The sequence below is a fragment of the Spermophilus citellus genome (genome assembly GCF_964194105.1).
Source record: "Spermophilus citellus genome assembly, chromosome: 4".
Lineage (NCBI taxonomy): Eukaryota > Metazoa > Chordata > Mammalia > Rodentia > Sciuridae > Spermophilus > Spermophilus citellus.
Window position 1 is genome coordinate 127,768,532 of NC_138185.1, and position 24,102 is coordinate 127,792,633.

The 24,102-nt window shown below is 42.9% G+C and overlaps 1 protein-coding gene across 1 annotated transcript in view; it reads left to right on the forward strand.

Moving 5' to 3' along the window:
- The window catches only part of GNB5 (G protein subunit beta 5), a 41,871-nt gene extending 18,148 nt beyond the window's left edge, over window positions 1–23,723 (forward strand). The window contains exons 4-11 of the mRNA XM_081292997.1: window positions 432–508; window positions 5,163–5,295; window positions 9,740–9,883; window positions 11,744–11,835; window positions 16,388–16,436; window positions 19,216–19,312; window positions 19,984–20,150; window positions 21,383–23,723. Coding sequence (XP_081149123.1) covers window positions 432–508; window positions 5,163–5,295; window positions 9,740–9,883; window positions 11,744–11,835; window positions 16,388–16,436; window positions 19,216–19,312; window positions 19,984–20,150; window positions 21,383–21,394 — 771 coding nt within the window. The 3' untranslated portion in view covers window positions 21,395–23,723. The remainder of the gene's footprint in view (window positions 1–431; window positions 509–5,162; window positions 5,296–9,739; window positions 9,884–11,743; window positions 11,836–16,387; window positions 16,437–19,215; window positions 19,313–19,983; window positions 20,151–21,382) is intronic.
- The last annotated feature ends 379 nt before the right edge of the window (window positions 23,724–24,102 follow it).

Consider the following 24,102-nt stretch of genomic DNA (forward strand, 5'->3'; position numbering starts at 1 on the left):
AGAGATTTGAGTCAGAAGGATCACAAGTTCCAAGCCAGTCTCCACCACTTAAAAAGGCCCTAAGACCCTGTCTCAAAATAAAAAACAAAGTTCTAAGTTCTGGGAATGTTGTTAAGTAGTTAAGCAATCCCTGAGTTCAATTCCTGGTACCAAAAACAAAAAAATGAGTAAAATATTAATTAATACTTAGAAGTAAACCTATTAATATTTTTTGCTAGTTGAGTTTTTTTGCTTTTAGAATATAGGACATAGTTTGGTTGATGATGGGAGGCTGCGACCCTTCATCAGTCCCAAGCCCACCTTTGTCCTACAGCTCTCCCCTTTGAGACTATGAGGTGACTCAGTGGGAACTCTTTTGTAAAAGTTAAATGTTAAGACCTGTGTAGAAGTGCCTGTCGCTCACTCTTGGAACGGTACATGCTGTGTTTCAGGAGCACGCGGTCACTATGCCCTGCACGTGGGTGATGGCATGTGCTTACGCCCCGTCGGGATGTGCCATAGCTTGCGGGTAAGCTTTTCAGATTTCTAGTTAGTCACAAAATACTGTTCTATTGGCAAAAACAAGCAAACAAATGAGAATTTATAAATTTTGTTACTACTTGTTAACGATGGGTTAAATCCTTCCCTGAACTTTATCAAAGAAGAACCCACAAAACTCTCTTTCATGATGATTCTCACTGCACATTGACAAAAGTGTAAGTCCAGACCTGTCCCCTGTCCTCTCAACTGCTGTTGGTGGGACTGTGAATTGGTGCAAACATTTTGGAAAGCAGGTTGGTGGTATATTTCAAATGCCTTGAAAAATTTGTAAGCTTTGCTCCAGTGACTACATTTAGTAATTCATCTGAAAAGAATGACCCCAAATGTACAAAAGCCATGCAAAAAAATGACATTTATTTTGCATTTTTAAAATAGATAAAAAAGAAAGGAAACAATATATTCGTCAAAAAATGAGTGAATTATGGTATATGAATTGATTGAAATATTATACAGCAATAAAAATAGAAGTTCTCAATTACAGTGTGTGAAAAGAATATCAAGGTTACTAGGAAAATTGTGCCTTATTCTCTCTCTCTCCTGAAGCTCAGTTTTACATGGCTAGAATTGAAACATACATAATTTCCTGTCCTGTGTTAAACAATTCTGGGACCATTCAAAATACTTCTCTAGTGTCTCAGCCATGTTTGAAAAAAGAGACAAAGTAGAGACTGGGATGAACTGTAGCCATTGTGATAGTAGTTCATTCTGAATGATGAGACTATGGGAAATTTTTCTCTTCTTGATAATATTTTCTACTTTTAGGTTTTTTTTAAATAAGCATATGTTATTTTTTATAATCAGAAAAAAAAGGCATTTTAAAAAGGAAAACTCAGGGCCCCTAGAAAAACTTTTGTCACCCAGCCAGAGTCATACCAACCATCTTCACCAGTGTCCGCTCCCTTTGTGCAGCTGTCCTGGGGACATCTTCTCACTCTTTCCTTCCAAGTGCCAAGACCACATGTGTCCCTAGAGCTCATACACATGTATTTCATATTTTCTGACTTTTTAATTAACAAAAGTATGTCATGTTAATTATAGCTGGGTGCTCATTTATGTAAAATTCATCCCATTTTCTTTCTAAAAGAATATGACGTGGCTACAAAAAATAGACATATATATGTGCCAAATACGTGCCACATTTAGAGAGAGAGGGAGAAAGAAGCAGCCACAATTATAAGGTTGGTGCAGAGGAGTTCTGTGGGCTGTACAGTTAGGAGGCACAGTCCCCACAAGGCTGTCCTCACTGCAGGTGCCAACCACAAATTCAGAGGTCCCCACAACCACCCTCAGGCTGGAAGGCACTGTACTTCCTGTCTTAGCTTTATCACAGCAGGGTAGAAACCAGACCATCCAAAGGGACAGGGCGTAGGGTAGAGTCTGGGAATGGTGAGCTTCTAATCATCCTCTCCCCAGGCCTCTCCCCAGGAGGTGATGCCGTTTTCTCCTCTTGGCCACAGTGTGGTAGTATCCACAGAAGATCCCCAGCTGGTGCAGTTCACTTAGGCCTCCTGTGTCCCAAGTTATTGGAGCTTGATGACATATTGCCTGCATGAGTCTCCAGCTCATACCTTCAGTCTGCAGTTCCTCTTGGAGTTGGAACTGACATATCCCAAAGCTCTCATCATAAATCACCTATGAGATTGCTTAATAGCCAAAGCCCCTCAGGCAAACAAAGACATTTACCGGGCAGGACATTCCAGGGGCCCAGACATCACCTCCCAGGAAAAAATTCTCTTAGGTCAGTTCTTCACCACTTAGTAGGTATAATAAATACAGTTTAAAAATCCTAGAGTAATGTTTCTAGTTGGGTATGTATTTTGGCAAATGCCTAAAGTTGTATGGGTCACATAATTCTTTAGTGTTTGATATTGAAATATTAGGTATCAGGTCTAAATTTTAGAAAGAATATACTGGGTAAATAATATATTGGGTAGATTCAGATAATAATAGAATGAATGATGCAGATAATAATAGAATGAACAATGTCTTCAATAATAGTTTTAAAAGTGAAGCTGTAGGCTATTATTATGACCCTCACTAAGTGGAACCCAGTGAAAGGATTTTGATGAGGGCAAGGGGACAGGAGGGAAGGATTGTGAAAGGCCCTGGTACTTAGCTTCCTGGTGCCTTACACTGGTGCAGAAACAGTTCAGAGAGGGCTCACAGGTGCCCTAATCTGAGTCATCTGATTCCCTGGCCCTGGCCAATGGGGCTGGTCAGTACCTGTACTGGCTGCCTCGCCCATCTCTCAGAGAAGGGAAACAGAAGAAAGTGCGAATATTTGTGTGTTTTTTTTTTAATTGGGGATGGATGGGAGAGCAATAGACTAAACTGGGAAATACTGAATCCTCAGTGTAGGCAAAAGTACTGTCTCCCCCTCCCCCAGACCTTCCCTAGAACTACCATGAGCAACTGTGGTAAAGTTTCTGGTGGTAAATCTAACGTAATATTCCCTGACCATGGCATCCTCACAAGTCCACCCCATGCCATGTTCTATAAAACAACCAAGATCACAAAATTAGTTGGGTACTAAAGCAGAGATTCAATACCAAGTACATCACTCTGCAAAACTCTGCTTCTCTTAGCGATGCAAATAACCTTAAGTATTAAGTGTTCCAACAAAGCTACAGAGAAATTATTGTGAGACTCCAGGCTGGGGAAGACACGTCCCCAACTGAAGGTTCAGGTGAGAACATTGCCCCATGGCGCACTTGCTCATCACCACAGCCTACTGCAAATCATTCTCAACCACACCATCTGTGAACAAGCTTGCCAGAGCAGATTGCTAATAATAAACCACCCAAGCATACACCTCCATCTCTAAAAAGGTAGAGGGTTCCCTGAACTTCCCCAGAGCCTCAGAAAGAGTGACCCCATGCTTATTCCCTACTGAAGGGAAACAGGGATCCTTGGTTAAAGGCTGATGTTAGGTCTGGGGCAGAAAAATAATAAACCTGGGATATTTTCCTGTTCCAGAAAGTAGGAAAAAGCTGGGAATGTAACTCAGTAGTTGAGCATGTGTTTAACATCCCATAGGTTCAATCCCTAGCACAGGAAAGAAGAGTAGGAGAGAAGGAAGAGGAAGGGAGGAAATGTTCAAGGACCAATTGAGGCTCATTTAAAAAAAAATGAGCTGACTTGACTCCAAATTTGGGACGACTTGAAATAATTATTTAAATGAAATAACAGTAGTAATGGATCACAACACAAGGAGAAAAGAAGTCTGTAGGTACTCAGTGACACTGGGGAGGCAATTCTTCCTTCCAGAAACAAACCAGCTGATAAATGCAAAAGGCATTATCAAATCAGAAGGTCACCATTTTGCATCCCTACAGTAATATTTGATTCAAGCAAGGCTGATCACACTAAGCCATTGTATGAAAGGCTTTGGGGAAGAGGATATTTTCATGGTCTCAAAATATCACACCACAGATTATTACTTGTGATCAACTAACGACCTTCACCTTGGAGAGAAAGGTGGAGGCCCACCTTCACCAAGTAGTCAAAGTAAGCATCACCAATCTTAGAACAACAGGTATCACAAGATTTTTGAAGTGAAGCAACAAGAGAGAAGTACCCAACATCACCTTTACATTATTATTGCCAAAAAATATTATACAGGTTGAATTTCCCTAATCTGGAAATGAAGTCCACTGTACCCCAAAATCTGAAACATGATACCACAAGTAGAAAATTCTTCCTCTATTGGCTGGTATGTTTCTGGAAGGAGGAATCTCCTCTCCCAGTGTTACTGTACACCTGTAGACTTTTTTCTCCTTGTGTTGTGATCTGTTACTATTGTTATTTCAGGTCACAGTCTATACATAGGTACACTAAAAGTATTGTATAGAGTTACCTTCAGGCTATGTGTATAAGGTATATATAAAACAGAGACCTTGATGTTTAGACCTGGGTCCCCTCCCCAGAATTTTTGAAATATGCAGATTTTTCAAAAGTTAAATTTTGAAACACTTCTGGTCCTAAGCATTTTGGCTAAGGGACTCTCAACCTGTGCTTGAGTAACCAATGTGACAAATCCAGAATGTGTGACCTTCTATAAAATAGTTGACCTAAGATCTCCTGTCATGAGAAAAACATATAGGTAGTATGTTCTAGATTAAAAGATCTTAAACAATTATAACAACTGAATGTAAGATGTGAACCTTCATTGGATTCTGGATCCTGAGGACAACTGAGGAAAATTGAATATGGATGACTTATTACATAATGTTATGGAATTTTTGTTAATTTTTTTCAGATATGATAAAGATGTAGTAGATATATAGGAGAACATTATAATTTTTAGGAGATGTGAATTTGCAAATTGAAGTATTTAGAAATAAAATGTCATGTTTGCAGTTTGCATTCACAGGGTTCAGAATTTGCTCCCACAAACATGACAAAATATTACTTAATGAATGTAGGTGAAGGAATCTGATATAAGGTTTTTTGTTTTGTTTCAGTTTTACTGCAGGTTTGAAAATCTTCAAAGTAAAAGTTGGGGGGAAGGTTACAGTGTAAGTTTCCTGCTAAGGAAAAGGTTGTGCAAGTGTATACAAATAAGACAGTACACATGTCCTGTTCATCTGCGTTCACCCTGATGCTTGTTTCCCTCTTGCTAGTGGTTTGGATAATAAGTGCTCTGTGTACCCATTGACATTTGACAAAAATGAGAACATGGCTGCCAAAAAGAAGTCTGTAGCTATGCATACCAACTACCTGTCGGCCTGCAGCTTCACCAACTCTGACATGCAGGTAAGTGGGCAGGGAATCTTCTGGGGCAGTGGGACTTGCTGTCTCCTGGTCTGAATGGAGTTTTTAGGGCACTTGTGTAAAACTTGGCTGAGCTTCGGGGTGGTGCTTCTCACACTTCTCATATCCATACTTTACATTCCTGTTTTAACAACTGCAAAATCAAAATGCTTCTGATATTAAATTTGTGCCCTACGTTCAATAAACCACAGCAAAAGCAATACAACCCTAACACTTCACTATTTTCCTTAGCAAGTTGTAAAAAGCCTCCCATAGTTTGTTTATTCACACTTACCCAGCAATCCTGCCTATGTGCCTACCCCCTGTTGACAGATACCACCTGACTCTGTGGCAGAAAGCTCAGTCTCACCCTTAGGGACCTCCAAAAGAATCAATAATGATTGGACAGTGGGGGAAGCTGGGGAGCTCAGAGCCAGAGGGCATCACATACGTGCCCTGCCTGTGAGAAGGGATGGCTGCCACCTCAGGCCGCCACAGTGTGTGAGGGAGCCCATGGGAGGAAAGCAGCCCTAGAGGTTGGCAGTGGCAGAGCCCAGGGAGGGCCCTATAGAAGGAACCATTGTAGGTGTGAATCAGATTTGGGATGTTTAAGGAGAGTCCATAGGCTGCTCTGGCTTCATCTGGTTGATGCCAGGAGAGAGGCGAGGCTGGAGATAGGGAGTCCAGGTATCTGTAACTATTCAGTCACTGGTGGAAGGAATGTCCACACTTGGGGTGCCACCAATGGGCAATGCGAGCACCTGTTGTTTGAGTCTCACAGACCTGCGTAGTAGGGGGCATTGCAACCAGTAATCACCATAGCTAAATGTCCTTGAGCCTGAGGGTCAGCCAAAGCAACACAGGACATTTAGTCTGGATAAAGAGAGGCTCTGAGGGATTCAAGATCAATGGGTTGAAGCCGTCTGAGGTCCCTCTGGTGAATACCCATCCTCTCACTCTGTTGCCACAGATGCTGGCTGTAGGAGCTAAGGGGACACCTGTGTCATCCTGCAGCTAGTGGAGATGGAGGGAAGTCCCTGCTGCCTTCCTCTAGGGGGCAAGCCTAGGGGGCAATGCAGGGGCTAGGTTTGGCTCCCTGGTGTTCTAGATAGTGATGCTAGGTAAGGCTTTTACTTCTGTGTCATTTGTTTTTCTCACTACAGGTAAGGATGATAGTAAAATCTTCCCACCTAAGGTTTTCTGAAGATTAAGTGAGATAATTTATATAAAATAACATAGTTCCTGGTAAATATCAATAAATATTACCCAATATTATTTCAGTAATATTACACAAAGCATTATGGGTGATTCAGATGCACTTCATGGTTTGGTACCGCTGAACTTAAGGTTTCTTCCATCTCTAGGATCTAGGATGATAAACAAAAACTGAAGTGGCTGCTATGACTCTGCATTCCAGAACAAACGAGTGACAGTGAGCTTAGGATTCAGTATAGTGCATTTGTCTGAATAAATATTTGGAATTTTTTGAAGTTTATTTTTATTTACATTATATTGAAAATCACAAAAAATTAAAACAAAAAAATCCATATTAAGAATTTACTTTGGATGTTTAAAAACTATTTCTTTGGTGAAAGAGTATGGTATAAAAATCTCTCAAAGAGCTAGACTGGGCTAATCATTTAAAGCAGATTATTTGGAACTAGTGTCCCATAAAAAGTCATGTTATTGACCCTTTGCAAGTGTTAGGACAGGAAAGGGCTGGAACATCCACTAGTGGGTGTGGCCAGGAGAGACTGAAGAGCACATTCCAAAACACTGGTACCCAAATTAAGATTTATTTCAAGTTTTGGAGATGTAGCTCAGTGGTAGAGCACTTGCCTAGTATGCATGGGGCCCTGGTTTCAATCCCTGGTACTAGAGGTGGAAATTTAAAAAAGAAAAAAATATTTTGTTCAAGTCTAAGGGTTCACAAGCTACGTTTACCAACCTAAGTCATCTTGTTGAATGTGCACAAGCCTCCCAAGGGACACCAGGGCCAGAGGCAGCCCTGAGCACAGGTGCAGGGGCTTTGCAGCCTTGGAGATCCCCTGAATTTGAGTGCTGTCCCTGAGTGGGGCCTCAGCAGCTTTGCCCAGGAGGCAAGTGAGCTGGGGGACGCGTGCCTAGCTCTTGCTCCAGGGAGGAACCTCAGAGTATCCTCTCCTGGCTTCAGGGAGATCCTGGCCTCCCCAGACTGTCCATCAGGAAACCTAAGCCAATACAGTGCAGGCCAGGGTGGGAACAGATTTCCCTCCTTGTAATCTGTCCTATCCCTACAGGAAAAAAAAAAAACACTTAAATGATAGATCTAACATATAAGAAGGGACAAGAGAAAGGGGAAGGAGAGGAGAGGAGGGAGAACTCACCAGTCCTGGAAATTGGCAGAGGGATGGGAACAGTGAGTGCATCAGATCTGACAGCCCTGGAGGCACAGTCCTTGTGTCCTTCCCTCCATCCTCAGTAGCCATCCACACCTCACCTAGACCCTGTGGGGCAGCCAGAGGTGAGGATTAGGAGGCTCTGTTCTCAGGACTTAACTGTGGTGGATGTTCTCTTCTGCTGTGTACAAAGAGGGCTCCAGGGCTCTCTGATGCAACCAGCAGGACCTAAGTGGGCCATGAGCCCTGAGTCCCTACCAGCTCTCTCCGAACCCCAGGAGGCTGTGCTCAGCCACAGCCCAAGCTTCCCATGCACTGGCAGTGGTGACAACCAGAACTCCACCTCCACCCAAGCCTTTCCCTGGCACCAGGGCTCCTCTGCACTCTAGGCCATCCTCTGTGCTTGGCTGCTGCAGAGGCCGCTTGGGTGGCTGCACTGGCCTCCATCAGACTTCCTGGAAGGTGCCTTTCTCTTGCCATTCTGCTAGAAGCTTCCACAGCTACTTGCCTGCAGTCTGAGGTCCTCAGTCTGGTGCAGCTCACCTTCGTTCAGAGCGGAACCTAGGCCTCCTGGGTCACCCTTCCCTCCCATTCTCTTGGTCTGGCCAGCTCTCACTCCTACAAGGCCACCTCAGACATTGTCCCTGGGTCAGGGCTCTTCAGGTACTGCCTGCATCTCAGTACTTCTCACATGGACTCCAGTGATCATTGCATTGTCTGGTGATGATGTCAGCCCCCAGGCAACCATCAGGGAAACATGTTGTCAAGCAGAGCTGAGTTTATTAGACCCCTGCAGTTAGGGAGCAGTTCAGCTCCATCACATCTGTTGTATGTCAAATGGGGTCATCAGGGGAGGGTTCTCCCCATGTTTCAGGGTCCAGGCTGAGTGATTATAAGATGAGCCTTATAAGACAGATGGGAAACTGATTTATGACATTATAGCTGTGGACTAGTGAGCACAGTGAAGGTCTTGGAGTCTTGATGAGCACATGGTTAGTCTTAATAAGGAAGTCTGTTTGGTTCACAGTCTTTTCTTCCAGGGGCAGGTATTCCTAGAGCAAGCATCCAGGTCCTTTTACATGGTCTCAGTTTTGTCTAGCATAGTAACAAAAGAATGTCTGGTCCTGGAGTTAACACAGAAAAGGGAATTATGTTGGTTCCATTCTCACTGCCAGTCTTGTTAAATCAAGTTCTGGGAAAACAGACACCAACACAAGATCTTTCTGCAAGCCCTAATGCCCCAGCACGGGGCCCAGACATCATCAGCACGTAGCAAATGTGTACTGAATCTGTGTGTGCATGAGTGTCTTCCAGCATGTGTCAATGATCCTGGGGAGCTTCTAGAGCCACATCCTGCTCTGGCAGAAGCAGCAGCAGGAGAATGCACCTGACAAATAGCTGCCTGGGTCCTTGTTGCTCTACGTACAATTTAGTGACCAACCACAACCTCACTGAGAGTGTAGGAGAAATATGGGCTCTTGAGCCCCACTCCAGGCTCCTTAGATCAGCGAGCAGCCCAGTGGTTTGTGGGCACCTCTGAGAATCACTATAGTGTCTGGCCTGCACAATAGTGGTATCTGTTTGACAGGTTTCCATAGAGCACCTCCTACATGCAGCCAGTGGTGGAGCCCTGTAGGTACCACAGTAGAGCCACTGGCATTTTTTTTTTTAAAGAGAGAGTGAGAGAGGGGAGAGAGAGAGAGAATTTTTAATATTTTTTTTTTAGTTCTCGACGGACACAACATCTTTGTTGGTATGTGGTGCTGAGGATCGAACCCGGGCCGCACGCATGCCAGGCGAGCGCACTACCGCTTGAGCCACATCCCCAGCCCTGGCATTTTGACTTTAGAGGAAAACAGGCCCAGAAATCTATGACTCAATGACTGCCAGAGACCTTCCTACAGGAGAGACTTATGTTCTTGCATCCAGATCCACCAAGGGGTGTGTGTATGTGTGTGTCTGTGTCTGTCTGTCTGTCTAAGGAGCCTGCTTGAACAGACTCCTGGAGAATTTTAAGCTTAAGTGATGGACTTCCCCCAACACTCTCCCTTGTCCTTTTCTGCTGACAGATCCTGACAGCCAGTGGTGATGGGACATGCGCCCTATGGGATGTGGAGAGCGGGCAGCTGCTGCAGAGCTTCCATGGGCACGGGGCTGATGTCCTCTGCTTGGATTTGGCCCCCTCAGAAACCGGAAACACCTTTGTGTCTGGGGTAAAGACCCAAGGAAAATCTTTATGGTCCTTTGTCCATTAGGGATGCCTGTGGTGGCAGTTCTTATGCATTCATGGAACCAGACTTGCTCCTTCTGTAGAAGGAGCTGCAGGAAAAGTCCTCAGCTCCCTACACCACCCCAGCTCCTATCACAATGGCAACACTGGCTCCAAGCCCCCTTCTGTTCTGCTGCTGACAGCAGTCTAAAGAAAGATCTGGAATGTTCTCCCATGTAAATGATTCAACTCAAGGTGCATATCTGCCATACAGTATTAGCACTAGAGATGAGGTACCACACAGGTGCAATGGCTACTGAGGTGGTGGCACAGAGATGTGCTCAGAGCTTCAGAGCTGTCGAAAACTCTTCCAGCCCATGTCTACTGGCCACCGACCCCCTCCCGCTCCAGGGTGCAGGGACCAGAGTATTTGAGGGCTCAGAGTTGAAAGACAAGGCCACATAACACGGTGCAGCATTAGACTAGGAATCAGACTACCTGGCTTCTGGATTCACTACCTGATTTCAAATATTATCACCTATAAATTTATCATAATATGCAATAGAACTACCCCCTACCCTTCCTCAAAACATTACCAGCAGTGGATGGAAGAGGTTGTGTTGTGCCGATAATAGGGGCAGGCATTTCTGTGGCAGCCCAGGAATAAGGTCAGAACAGAACTGGCTGACCTGACCCCCAGTCCTGACTCACCTCACTTAGAAGACAGTGATGAGTGAGGACAGTGACACACACAGTCTGTCCCATGACTTTTGCTTCTGAGAGACATAAGGTTTTTTACTTCAGGCTGCTATGCCTCAGCCCTGGGAGTCATTGGCATGGACCCTGGTTTTCTTCATGGGTATTTGACCATCTGTAGGTTTTATCCCATTGTGATTATACAACTGTGTTTATCACTGCTCAACTATACAGGTTTTTTTTTTAATTATCATTATTACTGTAGATTATATTATCTTTTAGAGCACTGGACTCCATTTGATTTATTGTCCACTAAAGATGTGAAGATACTCCTGATTTTACTGTCCGCATCTCAGTGACACTCAGAGTGCTGCACCCCATCAGGTCTCCCCAAGATAGCCCCTATGCTGCTTCATTGAACCCTTTGCTCTGAGTTGAAGCTGCAACTTAGCCATCAAGTTTAAGCCATTGCTTCGGTTTGACTGTTGAGGGTCTGCGTTTTACCTGTTAAGCTTGGTAACAGGATTGCTCTGCAGGAATTTATCAAATTGTTCCCAGAATCCTGATAGCATGGTGTGAAAAGTCTCATTTTATGATCCTCTGTGTGGTGCCTTTCCAAGTGCTGAGGTGGAAGCCCAGCAGGTGCCTCTCCTAAATTGATGGCAAGTCCAAGACTAAGCTTCTGTTTGCCAATTCCCAGCCCAGCATGCTGCTGAGCTGCAGGTGGCCCAAGGGCACCTCAGACAGAGCTGGTACTTTTGCTGCTCAGCTTTAGCCCTGCTGACCCGCTCATTAGTGTCACAGCAGAGAGAGCCCACCATGCACCACCATCTGCCTGCCTTGCCCTCTGGGCTTAAGAAGGTGGACAGAAAAAGGAAAAAGAGAAGGGGAAACGAAGGACAGGGAAATGCCCAGAAGGAGGGTGAGAAGGAGGTTCTGGAGAGTCACCTCCATTGAGAAATGTGTGAAAGAAGAAAACATGCTAAAGGGGAAAGCTGGGTGCCCCCCTGCCTTGCTCCTTCCTATTCCTAGACCTAGTTCTAACTTTCTCAGGGTTTATCGGTTGAGAAAAGTAGCTATTCTCAGAAAAAAAAATGTCTTGGGACTCCTTCTCTGACTATAGACAGTCCTTGCAGTGCCATAACTCTGAGTAATTTTACATTTGCAGGGATGTGACAAGAAAGCCATGGTGTGGGACATGCGCTCTGGCCAATGTGTGCAGGCCTTTGAAACACACGAATCTGACATCAACAGTGTCCGGTCAGTAAGCAAAGTGTTCCTGTTACTTCTCTGTCCTGTCAGCATTACCTGGGCTTGGATTATCCCCAGCCCAGGAACCACCTTCAGGCTTCGTTTACTTGGCTGAGAGGGACTACTCAGCAAGAGAGGCTGAAGGTGATAGAAATGATCAGCGCTCCAGGTCACATGGAGAGTTTTCATTTAATTTCTTTAGGAATAATCGCTATCCTCCCTAAATTGAATTAATATTTCTCATGCATCCAGCAAATATTTACTGAGTGTTAATATACTAGACATCATTTTCATAACTGAGATTGCTGGTGGTGAATAAGATAGGCATAGGCAAGGTCTTTTCTCTACTAGAGGAGATAAACTATAAATAATAATAAAAGTGCAGTTTAATTTGAGATATCAATAAATGATATGAAGAAAAGTAAGACAGGGAGATATGATAAGATGGGCTATTTCTTAGATAAAAAGTCAAAGCCTCTGCTAGAAGGAAACCCTGAAATCGGGGCCAGAATAATAAAAGAGCCAAGTTGCAGGTGGAAGAGTTGGGGGAAGAACACAGAAATGAGATGTCGAGGGACCTAACAAAAGGCCAGGTGACCACTGGAGAGTTTAGTGGCGGGGTAGCTAACAGGAGCATGTTTCACCTTGAAAAGAGCACTCTATGTAGATCATAGGGGAGCAAGAATGGCAGTATGATGACCACTTAGAAGGTTGTGTGAATTCAAGAAAGAAATGGTGGTTGAAGCTAAGGAAGACATGATGGAGACAGAGAAATGTCAAGAATTATCAAGGGTCTGAGATTTTACCTACCTGAAAGTGAACAAGTTAGGCTGCCATCACTCATAGATGCTGGTAGAAGATACGACTCAGAGATGAAGGACAGTTTCTATTAACAGCAGTGGCAATATCCAGAGTATCAGCATGTTTGTGCTGGTTACTTGAGCCCAAGTCACCCCAGGGTGACATACAGAGAGCCAAATAATACCTGCACGCTCACAGGATGCATTATGGGAGAACCCTGAACTTAGGGAACAAAAATCTTTTATTGGGGGCAGTAAGTAGTGATCCATTTCCTAAGACAGGGAAGACTAGAGGAAGTGCAGGGAGGAGATTATTTTGCACATGGATCTAGGAGCTCTGTTCAGGACTAGTTCAGTCTGAGATGCCTAATAGATATCCAAGGAAGATGTCAAGTAGGTTGCAGAATCTGTGAATGGGATTCTAAGGGAGAGGTCAGGATGTGACATGTATGGAAGACACCACTGCTGAGATAGTATTTAAAGAGTCTTCATTATACTCAGAATCCCAAGAATGTTCTTTATACTTGGTGGGAAAACACTAAACTTGTTCCTCTTAAAAGCAAGAACAAAAGAATACTTATTTACTTCAGTACTCCCTACTGTCAAATGTGGGGTAAGGAAAAAGAAAGAGACTTCCTTTTTGCAAATAAGTAGTAATTACCTGGACAATCAAGGAAAATCAACCCAGAAACACTACAGAGAGCAAATGAAGTGAGTAAGATGCATGATGGAAGATAAAGCCTCAAAAATAATGATAATGAAGTACAGTTTTAAAGTGCACATTCTCTCACCCATGCTGTGCCCTCTACCCTGAACCCCCTTCCTCTAATGTCCATCAGACTCTCAGGTCTCCAGGTCTCTTCAGGAAGCTGCCTAGTTCCCAGGACTGAGTTAGATGTCCTCTGGTGACAGGGGCCACATTGTACAGCCAATGTATTCATCCGTCTCCTCTGCTGAGGAAATCAGAGGGATAAATACAACCAAACATTAAGTATTTATGAATTCTTAAGATAAGAAATTTTTTAAAGATATTGATAAGTAGAGAAATATACCTCATTCTTGACAGTAAAGAAAAAATATAACCTATCAAGTGGACATTCCTTCTGTGTAGAGTGCAATCCGGGTTAACTTATTTTATAGAGTGCTATAAATTGATGCTGAGCAAGAGAAACAATAAGAGAGGTAAATAGGGAGCCTACATCCTGGGAACAAATTTTTACTCCTCACACTTCAGATAGAGCCCTAATATCCAGAGTATACAAAGAACTCAAAAAATTAGACAATAAGATAACAAATAACCCAATCAACAAATGGGCCAAGGACCTGAACAGACACTTCTCAGAGGAGGATATACAATCAATCAACAAGTACATGAAAAAATGCTCACCATCTCTAGCAGTCAGAGAAATGCAAATCAAAACCACCCTAAGATACCATCTCACTCCAGTAAGATTGGCAGCCACTATGAAGTCAAACAACAACAAGTGCTGGCGAGGATGTGGAGAAAAGGGTACACTTGTACATTGCTGGTGGGACTGCAAATTGGTGTGGCCAATTTGGAAAGCAGTTTGGAGATTCCTGGGAAAGATGGGAATGGAACCACTATTTGACCCTGCTATTGCCCTTCTCGGACTCTTCCCTGATGACCTTAAAAGAGCATGCTACAGGGATACTGCCACATCGATGTTCATAGCAGCACAATTCACAATAGCTAGACTGTGGAACCAACCCAGATGCCCTTCAATAGATGAATGGATAAAAAAAATGTGGCATCTATACACAATGGAGTACTATGCAGCAATAAAAAATGACAAAATCATAGAATTTGCAGGGAAATGGATGGCACTAGAGCAGATTATGCTTAGTGAAGCTAGCCAATCCCTAAAAAACAAATACCAAATGTCTTCTTTGATATAATGAGAGCAACTATGAACAGAGCAGGGAGGAAGAGCAGGAAGAAAAGATTAACATTAAACAGAGACATGAGATGGGAGGGAAAGGGAGAGAAAAGGGGAATTGCATGGAAATGAAGGGAGACCCTCATTGCTATACAAAATTACATATAAGAGGATGTGAGGGGAATGGGAAAATAAACAAGGAGAGAAATGAATTACAGTAGATGGGGTAGAGAGAGAAGATGGGAGGGGAGGGGAGGGGGGATAGTAGGGGATAGGAGAGGTAACAGAATACAACAATTACTAATAGGGCATTATGTAAAATTGTGGATGTGTAACCGACGTGATTCTGCAATCTGCATTTGGGGTAAAATTGGGGGTTCATAACCCACTTCAATCTAATGTATGAAAGATGATATGTCAAGAGCTTTGTAATGTTGTGAACAACCAATAAAAAAAAAGCATTAAAAAATTAAAAATAAATAAATAAATAAATAAATAAATTGATGCTGAGATTCATCAGGCAGATTTTATGGGGATTGATCCAGTACGCTGTGTCCAGGATGCCAGGGCACCACAAAATACTGCCCTCCAAAGCTAAGGTCACACTAAGTGTTGTCATTGGTCTCTTAGCATGCCCTTGGCATTTAACCATAGCAATAGTAGAGAGAGACAGTGAGGGAAAGAGACAGACACACCAAACGTCACTTTCAGATAATCCATTTTACACTTGAACCCTAAATTTCCTGCCAGCAGAAGGAAATCATAGCTCATGATGTCCCAAATGGAGTATAATCTAGATATCATTTTAATTTGACATTGGAATATTGGTGTGTCAGAGTCCATGAATCTCTAGTAATTTCAAAAATATGAGCTTCCAAAGACAACAGACTGACTGGAGCAGAGCTTCCAGTTCTCAGCACATGCCATCTAGCCTCTCTGTTCTCCATCCCCTGCTTTCAGACTGGTATAAGTTAGTCATACAAAGTCAAGCTTCCCACTCTCTCTTGCCAAATGTCTTTACTTTCAACTCCCCCAGGTAGGAGAGGTAATTCCATAAGCTGTTTTAAGAGACCTTCTGCTCCAGCCTTTATAGAGCTGTTGGATGTAGGCCATTTGTACAAGAAAGAGGGTGCAACAGGAGGTGTGGGGACACCTCTGAGTGCTGGCAGAGTGGGGGTTGGAGACCTCTGTTCTGATTCTGCCCACAGCCCATCATCTAGTCATTTTTCCTACCTATCATTGAGAAGAGTGAACATGGCAGTAATAGTTGCTTATTGAATGCTTTTTATTTGGCACCATGTGAAATTCTTTGCACGCTGGGTCTTATTCGGTCTTTCCAACAGGGAATATGTGATATTATCCTCAATTTTAGCTGAAGAAACTAAAGCTAGGCAAGATACAGCCACATGTAGTACGTGACAGCACAGATAGCTGAACATGGCTGTGTATATCTGACTCCAGTGCCTGTTCATAACCACATTTTTATCCTTGAGCTCTGAGCCCACTCTCGGGAAATAGGTATGTGATCAAGGGAAACTACATCTACAGGGCACCTGCTCTGTGTTCAGTGCCTGATACAAATACACATATTTCATTTATTCCTCATTCACACCCTGCAAGGCCAGTGTCACCGTCCCCTGCTGACAGAGAAGAAAACTAGAGGTCACTGGACCTGCCATAGAAGCCTCCCTTCAGGTCTCTTTAACGAATGTCCCTCTGTCCCTAGAGGTGGAGGTTCTGATTTTGGATGTGCAACATGGGAGGGTCTTCCTGGAACAGCCATCCCAGAGGACTCTTATAGGTGTCAAGGGGCAGTAATGACCATTCTGGATTAACTGCTTTCCACCCAAACTCTCTCTGCAGGTACTATCCCAGTGGAGACGCCTTTGCTTCAGGGTCAGATGATGCTACGGTATGTTTCTAAGCTCTTGAAAACTTTTCCTATGAGAAACAGAGATATAATAAATTAATTTTGTCTTATAAAAATAGCTTCTTATGAAAGTACTGTATATTCAGTGAAGAAAATTTAAAAAAAAATAGTAGTTGATAGACCTTTATTTTATTTATTTATACACAGTGCTGAGAATTGAACCCAGTGCCTCACATATGCCAGGCAAGTGCGCTACCGCTGAGCCCCAGTCCCCAAAACTTAATTTTTTAAGGAGAAAAATAAAATTACCTTAATATCTCTAAGACAAAAATCAGATAAATTCCTGTCTTTTGTCTCTTCAAACAAAATGCTTTATAATTTGCCTTTTTCACGTAGTGGATTATAAAAGTCTTCTCATACTGGTAAATATTTGTCTACATTATATTTTTCTTAATAGCATTCCACAGATAGACATGCCAGCATTTACTTAAACAGGCTTTGATTTATGGACAGTCAGCTTTTCTCATTTTATTTTCCCCTGTTAAAAACACTGCTCTAAGTAAATGTTTGTGTACCTTTCTTATTATTTCCTTAGAACTCTTAGATATTACTTGCTGAGCCAAAAGTAGACCCAGCTTCAAGTCTTTTGATACTAATTGCAAATTATGTTTATCAATTTTTGAGGGCAAAAATATTTTTCAGCTGCCCTCAAAAATGTCAAGTATTGGGCTGGGGATGTGGCTCAAACAGTAGCACGCTCCCCTGGCATGCGTGGGTCGCTGGGTTCGATCCTCAGCACCACATAAAAATTATGATAAAAGATGTTGTGTCCATCGAAAACTAAAAAAAGTAAATATTAAAAAATTCTCTCTCTCTCTCTCTCTCTCTCTCTCTCTCTCTCGCTCTCTCTCAAAAAAAAAAGGGGGGGGCTGGGGATGTGGCTCAAGCGGTAGCGCGCTCGCCTGGCATGCGTGCGGCCCGGGTTGGATCCTCAGCACCACATACCAACAAAGATGTTGTGTCCGCCGAAAACTACAAAAAATAAATATTAAAATTCTTTCTCTTCTCTCTCTCTCTCTCTCTCTCTCTCTTTCTCTCTCTCTCTTTAAAAAAAAAGAGTTTTGGTAATAATGAAAATCATAAGCTTTTCTATGTCAAAAAATATTAACAAAAGATAAGGACATAGCCAGGCATGTGGGCACATGCCTGTAATCCCAGCAGCTTGGGAGGCTGAGACAGGAGGATCAAGAGTTCAAAGCCAGCTTCAGCAAAAGCAAAGCACCAAATAATTCACTGAGAGTCTGTCTCCAAATAAAAATACAAAATAGGGCTGGGAATATGGCTCAGTGGTTGAGTGCCCCTGAGTTCAATCCCAGTGCCAGAAGAAAAAAAGGTAGGGAATACATTCTGGAAAAATTCTTGCCATGTATGTGATAGACCAAGTAAAAATCCTTTAGATATGAAGAGGTTACATAATCAATAAGCTGAATACCACATTTGATGGACCTTTATTCATTTATTATATAGGATAACTATAGACCATTTACAAAATAATAAAATCCAAAATGGCCAATAAATACCTAAAAATATTTTTTTAATTCATCTATAATCAAAGAAATGCAACTTGAATGTATTCAGATGCCTGTTTTGCCTGTTGGATCAGCCAAGCATTGCCCAGGGGTGGAGCTGGTGAGGCAGAGAATCTTTGGAGAAACCCCAGTGAGGCTTGTAGGTACCACCCTTCTGAAGGGAAGATTTTCAGTAGAAATTATGAGCTTTTAAGACATCCTTGTGTTTTGACTTGGCATGCCATTTCTTGAGAACAATTCTATTCTAGAAATTCTACGTCTTGACTATTCTAAGGAAATTTTCAGAGGTGTATTAAGATTTTTACATAAGAATGCTCACAATAGATTTTTTTTTCAGTACTGGAAATTGAACCCAGGGTCTCTCACATGCTAAGCAATCACTCTGTCACTAAGCTGTATCCCACACCTTTTTTATTTTGGGACAGGATCTCACCATGTTGCTCAGGGTGTCCATGAACTTGTAGTCCTCCTGCCTCAGCCTCCTAAGTAGCTGAGATTACAGGTGTACACCACCAGACGAGGCAGCATGATAGTATTATTTATAGAGAAAAATTAGTCACAAGCAAGCACTTAACAGGGTGTGACCAAAAAGATTCTAACATATCAACATGAGGGATGTTTGACAACCATATACATTTTTTTGAAGGTTATCTAGTGATAATTAAATAATGCTTATAATGTTACTATGGGGTTGTGGCTCAGTGGTAGAGTGCTTACTTAGCATGTGTGAGGCACTGGGTTTGATTCTCAGCACCACCTGTAAACAAATAAATGAATAAAGGTCCACCAATAACTAATAAAAATGTTTAAAATCCACCCCCCATTTATATACACACACATAAAATAGAAATAGACTGAAGGAAACAATCTAGACATTAGCATACGTCTAGGACTTGGGGTGACTTTTATTTCCTTTTTTATGCACTTCTAAATATATCTGAATTTTCTACAATAACCATATTTCCTTTATCAGGAAAAGATATTTCATTTTTGTTTTTGTACCTGAAGAAATTTTCTGCATGTACTGTTTGTTTGGGTTTCCAATGATCCATGGAGATTAATAGAAGTCAAAATTGAGGGATGAAATAGTAGAAGAAAAAGCTAAAGAGATATTTTTACCTCATCTGTCAAACCATACAAGCCACTAGCACCCACCAGTAGCTCTGGGGTCACCATGTCACCAAAGTGGAGCCAAAAGTAAGTGCTTTTTTGTCTGTTTCTTTGTACCTCAGTGTCGCCTCTATGACCTTCGAGCAGACAGGGAGGTTGCCATCTATTCCAAAGAGAGTATCATATTCGGAGCATCCAGCGTGGACTTCTCCCTCAGTGGTAAGATTGTATTTCAGAACATTCCCCAGGATTGTAAGACAGGACCTGAATGCAACCAGCTCTCTGTCAAGCTTTCCACTAACTAAACTTTCTGTGAACCAGTATGCTAAACTCACATTTGTGCCATTTTCCTCAACTGCCCTTTGTGTGTATGTGGTGTGTGTGATGCTGGGGGATAGAACCCGGGGCACTTTACCACGGAACTACATCCCCAGCCCTTTTTATTTATTTATTTATTTTTAATTTTGAGACAGGGTTTGCTAAATTGTCTATACCATCTTTGAGCTTGCAATTTCCCTGCCTCAGCCTCCCAAGTAGCTGGGATTACAGGGGTACGCTATCACACCTGGCAAAATGATCTGGTTTTGTCCGCCTTGCCCCTTGGTCCCCCTTCCTCTGGGGTCCCATATCCTGTACTACACGTAAGTCCTTACAGAATGGTCACATGATATTACAGTGATTTATTTCTCTCTGCCATACATCCAGCATGAGGCCAGCAACTGTGCTTTTTCCTCTTTGAATCCCAAAGGCAAAGTGCAGGGCCTGCACATTGTGGCCTAAGACACTATTTACTGATTGAATGAATAAGTGAATGAATGTGCGAGTGAGTGACGGAAGAAAAGCAGGAGGGAGGAAACTGGTTTAATAACCATCACATCACCCACTTGAAGGTCGCCTGCTCTTTGCTGGATACAATGATTATACCATCAACGTCTGGGATGTTCTCAAAGGCACCCGAGTCTCCATCCTATTTGGGCACGAAAACCGCGTCAGTACTCTCCGAGTTTCTCCTGACGGGACTGCTTTCTGCTCAGGATCATGGGATCATACCCTGAGAGTAAGTGAAATGTGTTTCTACTGTTCCGTGTGTGACAGGAGGGAGAAGTGACCAGATTTCCTTAAAGCAGAGAGGGCAGAGCAGGCTGAGATGGGCTGGTCAGCCAGGCAGCAATCACTTCAGCTCTGTGGGCAGCCATAGAGGCAAGGAGTTTCCTGGAGAGGTGCAGAGGGCCCCATCCGCACAGGTAGTTGTTCAAGCACAGATTGGACAACCATGTGTCAGCGTCAAGTTGAGGGATAGCTGGGCTCAATAATCCACAATGCTGCTTTTGACCCTGAGGGACAATTCTTGTGATCCTAACCTTTGGCACACCAGATTTCTAGCCTCTCCTCCCAGTTTTGCTGTGTTCTTCTTACTGATGACCTTGTTATGACAAGGGACACAGGCCACAGACACTTTAGGAAGCCTGTGAAGCTCCTAAAATGGTCTTACAAATTGTGTGTGTGAAACAAGCCCTCGTGGCTTTCTTCAGATTCTCAAGCTCCATGACCTCGTCCACCATTGGCTCCCTCAAAGTATCATCAAAATAGCCTATTCATTAAACAAAGCAAGTTTATTCCACACGTCAATATGAAGGATCACAAACTTGACAGAGACTTAGTAGCATCTCAGAAGGGGAGGGCAGAGGCACATGTGAGGGTCTGGCTTAAGGCAGGTCTTAGGACAGAGGCAGTTGGTTAGGATTGGGCATGTCTGTGGCATGATAGTTTTAAGATTGCTGGAACCTGGGTGAGGGAAGGATTTCAAAGACTGGTAGAGTAAACAGTCATTTGATGCTCTGAGTTGTCCTGAGACTTGGACATTATTTCTAAAGTGGGCAAATGGAATGTCTAGTTTTAGGATAAATAGACATAAAGAATTTTTACAAAATTCCTGAAACAAAAAGTTTTCTGTGAGTTCATCTAAGTGTCTTATTGACAAACACAGTGAACTGTTGGGGTACAGATGGTTCAGTTCTCAATCTGAAAGAGCTACCAGTCTCTAGTAAAGAGGCCACAGATGCCTATGGATGATTAACTAAGGGAGAGGGGAGTCAGATCCCCCAAAGCACCTTCAGGTGGCTGGGAATGAAATGTTTTCCTCCTAAGGCACGTGAGTACCCTAGTTTGATGGAGTGAGTTCATGCGTGTGCCGTGTGCATACAAGTGGATAGACTGATTTTATCTCCTTAAGTTCAAGTCAGACAAGTTGTTAACCACTAAGGAATTAAAAATTATCTGTCTTCACAGGTCTGGGCATAATCGTCATCTCACAGTTCACACATACGTACCTGAGGATGGAATGTGAAATCTTCACCTGTAAATAGATAGACCTTCTAGAAGAGCTTAGGGTTTCTTGCAGTTTAGCTTAAGGGATCAGCTGCATAGCTCAAAGCTCACTAAGCATCTTCAGCATCACTGCTAAAACCACCACCCCTGGAAATACATTCTCATGAGCCTTCAGCACTACAAGAATACTTTGAAGAACAGTATTTTTCATTTTGACCTGTTTATAAAGTTTATCCATTTTTAAGGTTATTCTAAATAACTTTATTCTGAATAACTCAACTCATTCTGTTGCCCATAGAATTCAGCAATTGAATATTTCATACTACTTCCTTGAATCAAATTCATTTTCAGAACACTTTAAAATCTGCTTTTTCTTAGCGTACACTGTGACTTTTGGAACCTTGCTCTAGAAGTGCTGGTTTTATGGACTGTCTAAGGAGGAATGTGTTAATTGGCCTGTGACAGAACAAAATTCCAATTCCAAATGTTATTGGACAAAACCACTTTTTAAAAATGTGTTTTTATTATAAAATTATCTTTTTTTCAGTCTTCTGTCATCTTTTTTGAGATAAAACATTTTTGTCTGTGTACACTGTTATAAATGAAGCAGGAATATGCATAAAACAGACAGGATGTTTGATTCATGAATTACATTGCTGATGTTGTATATGCCTAAATAAATGTATTAGGGCATTTTTCCTCATTTGAGGGAAGAGCTGAATGCTGTCTGTAACACAGTGCTTCTGAGAGCAAGCAAAACCTTCCTGTGTGGGAACATAGGACAGTAAACTTATTTAAAAACCTATTAGTAGCATTAGTGGAAACACTTGGATCAAAGTGGATCTTATCCATATAAATTATATTCATATATATTGCACTGCAATTGTAATTGCATACACAGATTGATGGATAGATCTTGAATAATAATGTATTTATTCATCATATATTTAGAGAAAAATATCAAAAGAACGTTTTGTCTTTATTTGAAATTCAGCAGTTCCTTCTAGAAGATGCCAAGTACTTTTTGTTATGAGATTCCTTTTATTCTTTCTTTCCCTTTCTTTGTTTTAATTTTAAGTTGTAGAGATCTATTCTTTGTTTTAGTAAGCTGCTCATTCAAAAAGTTCACATGTGCCCAGGCACGGTGGCACACATCCATGGTCTCAGCTGCTCAGGAACCGAGGTAGGAAGATCGCTTGAGTCCAAGAGCTCAAGATCAGACTGGGCAAGATAGCCAGACCCCTGTCAAAAAAGGGGGGGAGGGGTGGATACAAAAAGATACATTACTTAGGGGACTGAAAGGTCACCTCCGAGACCCAAATCCTTCCTAGGCGAGGCTTGCCCTGTGGGTGGCCTGGGGTCTGACCGGCCAGGTGCTTGCTGTGCTGAGGCTATTTGTGTACATCCCCTGGGTTGTCCAGTCCCCTCTCTGCTCTGCCCAGCCCTTTCCTAGTGGTAGTTTTGGCTTTGTCGGCCCAGCCCCAGGGCCTGCTTCTCCAAGAGGCCCTTGTACAGCTGGAGCTGGAACAGACATGGGAAAGGCCTGGACTCCCATAAGCACTGGGGAGGTGGGAGTGCCAAGCCCACCCTCAAAACTATTCAAGCATCATGATGGGCCCACCAGTCAAAATCAAGCAGACCAGCTGTTCTATAAACTCACTTTAAATAAACACAATACTTGTATTTAATCATTTGCAGAGCAAATGTTTACCAAGGGTTTTTATAAGACACCAGGGCCAGGGTAGAGAGGAAAAGATTAATGGCCTCTTCCTGCCTCCTGAGAGCTCAGGGTTAGAGGGAGCATGGTTCAGAGGAGCCATGTTTTAGAATCGTCCAATGGCTGACAGGGTCAACCCTAAGGGATGAGCTCTGCTCCTGAACATCCCAGAATTTGCCTGGGACTCACTGACCTCGAGCTGTCACCCCTTCCCTCTCCACACACCTCTTTGTCTCTCTACTCTGACCTGGACCTGCTAGCTTCCAGAAGTGAAGAAACACAGGGCAAAGGAAAGCCCGCTGCACTCAGGGAAGCAAGTTCAAGTGTCCATGTTTGGGGGTAGAAGCATCATCAGTCCACCTGCAAAGTAGCCCAAGATTTTCCAACCAAGAGAGCAACTTCAAGGCCAGATGAAAGTATTCCACAGAATGCCTTGGGCAGGAAGCCACCTCTCCCCAAAGTCCATGTTCTCACAGTGGGTGCTGTTTAGTATTTATTGGTGAAATTCTTTATTTGGAATATACTATGCCATGTGGAGACTCAAGGGTAAACTCCATGTAATAAATTGTATTTTGCATATTGAAAATAATACTGAGTGTAGTTTTTGAATCAATTTTTCTTTTTTTTGTAGCAGACCTGGGGACAACCTGCTGAACCAGTTGTGGTGAAGGGGCCCAAAGGATGTGTCCCAGGCAAGAGAGGAGCCTCAGGGAACCTCCTCCCCAGCCAGAGAGAAACTTTAGGCAGAAAGGATGTGTAGAGTCAACAGTGTTTGTGGGACATATTTGTGGAACAAAATCATATCAGCTGCTTTAGAGAGTAGGCAGTCGGCCTATGAGAACCTGGGGTCCCAGTGACCTTCCCTGTTCTGGGGTGAGCCAGAAGCAGACACTCCATGTCCACTTCTCTTCTCCCCTCCAACCCTTTCCACACCCTCCTCTCGGTGATTGGTGGTTTAAAGGCA